Below are 7,491 nucleotides of genomic sequence, written 5' to 3' on the forward strand. Positions count from 1 at the left end.
AATGCTTTCCACATTCCACAAATGTAAGCCTAATGCCAAACAGATAAAACGAAGCTAGCAAAAGCAGGGTCCACGCTTTTTAATGTGAGCCGACAGAATGCTATGATCTCATTTCTCACCATTTTACGCGGTTTAACCTTTGTGTGTTGGGTTTATAAACTCACTAGCAAACGTATCTGGAATGTGAGAATCTCATGCTGTTGAGATCTTGAACAGCAGGAGTGACATGTAAGGCAGACACACACTCGTCGTGTGTTTATAGTGGGGAAAGGCGTGCACACACAGTGACTGGCAGATAGGGGAGATTCATTTGGCAGATGTCTCGGAATACTGGCCTCCGTCCTTTGACAGGCACGCTGACTTTTAAAACCGACAGTGAAGGACACGACACGACCAAACTTTAACTTTTCTAAACTTCGTATATTTGTTTAGTTGCTTTGTTTTCGTTGCTTGGTTGGGGTTTAAAATACACTTCAACATTCAATAATATGAATCGGACTCTATAGACATTGTTGGGTGAGAATTGAAATGAGTTGTATGATAACATGACTGTGCTTTTCAGATTGCTTGATAGTTGATTCGTCTTTCGCAGCATCGAGTATATTGCTAAGGCAGCACTTCTCATGTTCGTTTTTTGTCAATCAAAACATTTTTTCAAAGAATATTTAGACGTATATTTTATTTGATATCAATTTACAGAAACGTTCAACAGCTTAAGTGTGAGTAAACTTTAATAACTTTAGGGATTCACTTCATACAAATTCATATGAAATAGCAACAAAATAGTCACAAATTCTCATGAGATCATGCTGGAGTGTCTGCTAAATGCTTAACTTTAAAACTAAAGCACAATATGGCCTTCTCTTGCGAGATTTTATAAATGTTTGTTTATTACTTCTCCTCCAGTGCACGTGCTGGCCTGGGTTTCGTCTCAAAAACGACGGCAGGACTTGCATCGACGTCGACGAATGTTCCGAGAGTTTTCCGTGCAGCCATCAGTGCATCAACACCTACGGATCGTTTCGCTGCCTCTGCGCCGACGGGTACCAGCGATCCGCCAGTAACCCACAGAGCTGCAGGTCTCTCTCAGGTACAGCCTGTCTATTTAGCGAAGCAGGTGCAAATAAGATCCCGTGGACCCTTACAAAGATTGTACGGTCATATTAACACTGAAACGCCTCAGATTGCCTCGTTGTGGCTTATATTTAGAAGAAAGCGACGTGATGCTGTAGACAATTAGTTGGGTAGCTGGAGGTGAGCTCTGATTGGCCGAGAGCAGATCCAGATGTGACATATGGCACCTGGCTGCAGTTATTTATAAAAGATACAGTAAAACGCAGCTACACACATTTAGAGGATGCTCACAAACATCGCTAACATGCAGATTAGCCGAACTAAGAAATTTGAGAATACAACAATATTTGTAAGGCCTACGTACAGTGGTAGTCTTGTGTTCCATCACATGTATTTGTATGGGGCTTACTCTCTCTCTCTCTCTCTCTCTCTCTCTCTCACAAGAAGCACATATACCCACTCAATCGCACAACCTCAAGTAATAAAGCCCTATTTGTGTTTGACTGACGTATCTAAGTCCTGCTTTTGACAGGAAGTGGAGGCGCAGGTGTTGGCAGCTCGAGAGAAATCGATTTCAAGTCGCAGGCAGAATAATCCATACAGCAACACAAACATGTATCTTAAAAAGTATTTGGTTTCCAAATAGATCCATAATAATGGAATAATGTTTTGTTTTAGTTTCATTTAAATTTACATTTGGCATGTAGTATTAGGGTAAGGCTATGTTTCGGGGTAACGGGTTTGAAATGGAAGGTGTGGTCGAGGGAGGGCCGACTTCCTGGTAGTATGGAAACAAGATCAAGATGTTTGCTTACGTCAAGATCTTTTGAATCTTTCATGCTCGTTTTTTTTAAATTGTTTAAATACTTGATTTTAGAAATACTTCTTAAATTTGTTTATTTCTTTCCTTCGCTTTCTAGCGGAAGAGCCTTTTCTCATTCTTGCCGACCATCACGAGATCAGAAAGATCAGTCTGGATGGGTCCAACTACACCCTTATGAAACAGGTACGATACAAATCATTGAAAACATAGTTTTCACATTAAGGCATTAGTCTCCCATTTTCATAATTCAGTCCTTTTGTGATTCTTTTTGCCCCTTGTTTTGTTTATTTTTTAAATGTTCTTCTTATTTTGCTCAAAATAATACACTTGTCGTGACATATAGAGATGAATGAGCTCATAATGTCTGAAAGCTCTAAGGGAAACACAATATCAAGAGCCACCTGTTCTTCAAATGATGCAATATTTTCACTTCATCGTTGTCCATGTAAGTAAGTAACACTGAAATGAACAACTCAAAGGGATACTTCACCCAAAACATGAAAATTCTGTGTTCATTTACTCACCTTCGAGTTGTTTCATATGTGTATAAATGTCTTTGAATCCTTGAAACCAATCAGATTTAGTCAAAGGTGCCCCAGAACTGTATAGTTAAATCATTTTTACTACAGTAACCATATTTTATCCATGATATTTGTAGTAAAACTATGGTTGTACAAATTGTAATCGATGTGCCAAAAACTGTGGTTACTACAATTTGACACTGTTAATAAAACATGTTTCCCCCCTAAAGCCCCACCATACAACACAAATAACTTTGTAAAATGATTTTGCTTTTGAGAAAAAGTAAAGTAGACAGTTTAAAGTGACTTTATATTCATCACATACACATCATGACTTTTTGTTGCCCGCCTCATTTATTTAACTGCTTTAATGTATTATGTCATCATTAATGAATTCATGGTCTTTAAGCAAGCCTTCAATCCCATATGAAGACCCGACGTTTCCTCACGCGCAGGATCCGACAAATAAGAATCTCTCTCATGTTCAAGATTGAGCGTCTCGCCATTTAAAGAGCAGTTAAAAATGTACGCTCGGCTTAATTCATCAGTCACCGACTCCGTCAGTTTGATTTGAAAGGTCTGGTCCGGCAAATTAGATCTGAGCACGGCGGGGGGTTTCCAGTGAACCGGAGAGAGAAATAGACAGAGGAGAATGTGAGAGACCCCTACTGAGAAAGTGATTGGCTCAGGTCTCGGCGATGCATGATGGGAAGTTTCTGTCAGACTGAGTGTGTCTCGCACTTATTTCGAACGGGACATAAATCTGAAAATAGTCAAATAAAGCGAGTCCGAATGGCAGTGAGAAAATGAAAGCCCCGGGTAGATGCTGTAATGAGTCGACTGTAAAGACGCCATGATGTTTCATCCGAGTCTGTTTTGATGTCCTGATCCGTTTTAATATGGTATCACAGTAATCTGTGACTTTTTTACAGAGGAGGCTCATTAAAATATACAATTATTATTGTTAAATTATTAAATAATATAATTGTAATACATAATTAAATATACTTATTTGAGTAAATATGTAAATATGAATGTCTTGTTTTTCTCTCTCTCTCTCTTCAGGGGCTCAGTAATGTCATCTCTCTAGACTTTGACTCCAGGAAGGAGTTGATCTATTGGATTGACACCAGCAGGCCCAGCGGACGCAGAATAAACCGCATGCGTCTCAACGGAAGTGACCTTAAGGTACATCTGGGAGTGTGTGTTTATGTTAAATTACTCTTGAAATGGCCCAGATTGACATGTGCAAATACTCCCTGCCTGTGGGTAAATTTGACTCCTCTCACCTGTAGCCATTTTCATTATGTTACTGATGGATTCCACGGGGAAATAAGCATATTCACATCAATCCGACACGGAAATGCATGGTGTTCTGAAAAGGATTGACAATCCTGGTCTGAGCTGAGCCAGTCTTGCATTGATAGATGATAAAAGAGATTTTGGTGCGTTTAGGTTTGACTGTATTTGTGAGGGCCAAAGATATACAGAAGTGTAACTATTTGATATGTTTCTAATGCAAATAATAATAATAAATACAGCATTGTTATTATGAATATTAACAATAAAAGTAGTAGGTCCTAATGTAAATCATTATTATAATCATATCTTTTGCAGTAGGAACATTTCAAATAGTTTTACTTCTGTATTCTTATGTAATAAATGTGTATTGTTGTTAATAAAATAATAAATATGAATTAGTACTATAATTTCAATTGAATGAAATTATTGTATCGACTTATGTATCCGTGTAAATTCTATGCACCTAATGTAGCTTAAATATTGAAATGCATTTACTCATTTACATTATAGTTATGTATATTTTTTAGTCAAATTTAATAACTTGCAAAAAGGGAGAACACGTTCCACATGTATAATAGTAACCCATTGTGCAATTGATGTTTCCAGCTCAACGAATAAACAAAAGCCGTGATTTTTCTAACAGACCTGGCGTGTATTATAAGGAATGAGCCAGGTTTATGTCCATAGACAAAAGAAAAATGTGTGCGTGAGAGAGGAGAAAGAGAATATATCTGTCTAAACACTCCTCTTCATCAATGCCCTTGTGTATACTGTATTACTCAGGGCAGAAAACGGGCATAGTGTGCCAGTCTTGGCCTGCTGGGCAGCCAGAGCTCATTATGTTTAATATCGAGCCATAATGGCTCATTACTTTTGATTGAACTCTGGATCTTAAACTGATTTATGATGCTGTGCTATAAGAGCGAGAGAGCGAGCGCTTCTATAAAAGGCAATGAAAGTTCAGCAGCGAAGTCACACTCTCCATGTCGAAGTTAAAGGCAAAACGCATCAACACTAAGATAATGAGAGATTTTTATAGCACGGGAAGAGAGAGGGGGAGAAAAGGTGACACAACAATTTGGAGAGGAATGTTAAATCATAAGTCGTCTTTGGTAAGACTTTAAAAAGGTTGCATGTGTTAACATTAGCTGATGCGTTAGCTAACGTGAACAATACTTTTACGGCACTTTTAAAATCTGAACATATTCATCATGCACTTTTTTAAAGTTTCTTATAGGAACACAAAGTGATACAATCTGCAGACTGGCAGAGACTTTCTGCAACAAGTCCAGGCTGAAAATCTGAGCAAAAGTCTTGTAGCGTATTTTAGCCGTTTGCCTCGTTTCAGCGTTTACATTTGTAAAATTAGAGGATGCAACTTAACATTAGTTTAATGCACAATGAACTAACATGAAGATTGTATTGGCGTTCAATAATATTTACCGATGAATAAATGATGACAACTATATTGCTCGTTGTTTTTTCATTTTAGCTAATACATTTATCAATGGTAACAAATACACATTCTTGTAAAGTGTTACCTCTACTTCATTTTGAACGTATAGGACGAAAATGCGTTTGCGGAGATTTATTAGCATCTTTAGCAAAGTAAATGTACCACATGCTGCTAATGTTCGGGGCGTTTGACATGTTTTCGCTTTAGTTTAGCTTTTTATTGCAATTCAACAATTGTTAATGGTCCAACGTGTCATTTTTTGGAGGATCGATTGACAGAAATGCAATATTATATACATAACTATGTCTTCAGAGGTGTATAAAGACCTTACATAATGAAAGGTTATGTCTTTATTATCTTAGAATTAGTCATTTCTATCTACACCGCGGGTCCCCTAAACGGACAAACTGCTCGTTTCGTGTATACGTTATCTTCTTTGACGAAGAAGTGAAAATGTGACGACATCTTAGTCCTGTGTCAGCCACCGTAGCGCTTTGAAAAGGAGGGGTGGCGTGAGCCGTTGGTTGCAATACGCAACCTCACCACTAGATGCTGCTATATTTCATACACTGGACCTCTAAAACCAGTTGAAATTTGTCAGATGGACGTTGTCGCAACGTTGTTCCAATGCTGTGTCTATGTATGTATGTCTGTCGCATACGGAGCTGTCACTATATAGTGCATTTAAATGAAATGTAATTCAATTCACTGGATTTGCTATCGATTTGTTTACACAAATCACATCATAAATGTGTACACTTTCATCCTGTGGCGTAACATTGATGCGAAAGCATGTGCACATCTCAAAAGACAGCGTATGTCACCACAGCAAACATGGTTTTAATTGCTGCTTATGGTACGGACACACACGAGGCGAAATGTATTTAGTATTCATCTCTGGTTATGAGAGATAGAGCATGTAAAATATAACTCATACTCTTAAAAGCACTAGGCAGGGGGCACCAGCAACCAAGAGTGAAAATGATTAAACGCAACAGTTTATTCGCCAGCTGGAGAGTGTTTTGTTTATGCCAAACAAGCAATTTCCGTTATCGGTAAGAGCAGGGAAATGATGTGAAATGCTACCTGCTTTGTTTGTGGGGGTGTTTATCTTGTGGATGGTTCAAGCAAAAATAAAACTTCAGTCATCGGTTGTTCACCTTCATATGTTTCAAAACTTTTCAGCAGAACATAAAAGAAGATGCTTTGAGAAATGTGTGGTTTTGTGGCCATACAATGGAAGTCAGCAGGGGTCGATGTTCTTTGGTTATCAACATTCTTCAAAATATCTTCTTTAGTGTTCTGCAGAGGAAAGAAAGTCATAACATGAGGGTGAGTAAATGATGAAATTATGTTTTCATTTTTGGGTAAACTATCCCTTTATGAGAGTCTAAAGCACTCGCTACTTAGCTGGCTAAATGCTACGCTATCTCATACTAAAACTAGAACTAGTCTGCCAGGAAGCGTTTGTTCCCAGCCAAAAAAGTGCCACCGTGCACGACTGCCTTAGCCTAACACTCCTTGTTGTTTTTACAGGTGGTTCACAGGACGTCGGTCCCAAGCGCTCTCGCTGTCGACTGGATCGGGAAGAACTTGTACTGGTGTGACGGAGAGAGAAAAACCCTGGAGGTGGCGAAAGCTAATGGACTCTACCCGACTGTACTGCTCAAGTCCAGACTGAAAAACCCGACCGCTTTAGCTCTGGACACACAAACAGGGTAAAGGAATCGCATTTTTAAGACTTGCATGAATTAGAAAGGAATCAACTCAAGCAAATTGAAATCCCAAATTGTTCCTCTGTGGTGACTCAGATATGTGTTCTGGATCGACTGCTGCGAGCAGCCAAACATCGGGAGAATGGGGATGGACGGTAGCAAGCCGCGCGTCATCGTAGATAAAGAGATACACGCCCCGTCGGCTCTCACCGTTGATCACATCAACAAGAGAATCTACTGGTCGGATGAGAACCATATCTTATTTTCTGATATGGATGGTACAAAAAGGCACAAAGGTATGTTTTCAGTCGGTTTCTTCGTTGTTCCCCAATAATCGAAACCCATGATCATTTCTTGCACTTCATAGTTAAAGGGACAGTTCACCCAAAAACTTCAATTTAGTTTTCATTTACTCATCATCAAGTTGTTCCAAATGTGTATAAATGTAGTTGTTCCGCTGAACACAAAGAAAGATATTTTATATAATATATATATGTATATATATATAATAATGTTTCTAATATAATGACTTGCATAAAATAATTTATCCATGCCAAATGGTCATTTCTTTATTATTTTCTTGACTATTTTAATGTATTT

The 7,491-nt window shown here is 38.4% G+C and overlaps 1 protein-coding gene across 1 annotated transcript in view; it reads left to right on the forward strand.

Annotated features, from left to right (window-relative positions):
* Window positions 1–7,491, forward strand: part of lrp1ba (low density lipoprotein receptor-related protein 1Ba) — a gene marked incomplete at its 5' end in the record, with an annotated part of 152,716 nt that overhangs the window by 109,307 nt on the left and 35,918 nt on the right. Inside the window, 5 exons of the mRNA XM_079471794.1 lie at window positions 907–1,090; window positions 1,995–2,080; window positions 3,484–3,606; window positions 6,713–6,894; window positions 6,988–7,187. Of these exons, the coding sequence (XP_079327920.1) occupies window positions 907–1,090; window positions 1,995–2,080; window positions 3,484–3,606; window positions 6,713–6,894; window positions 6,988–7,187 (775 nt within the window). The remainder of the gene's footprint in view (window positions 1–906; window positions 1,091–1,994; window positions 2,081–3,483; window positions 3,607–6,712; window positions 6,895–6,987; window positions 7,188–7,491) is intronic.

The sequence above is a fragment of the Barbatula barbatula genome, assembly GCF_947034865.1.
Source record: "Barbatula barbatula genome assembly, chromosome: 13".
NCBI classification, from domain to species: domain Eukaryota; kingdom Metazoa; phylum Chordata; class Actinopteri; order Cypriniformes; family Nemacheilidae; genus Barbatula; species Barbatula barbatula.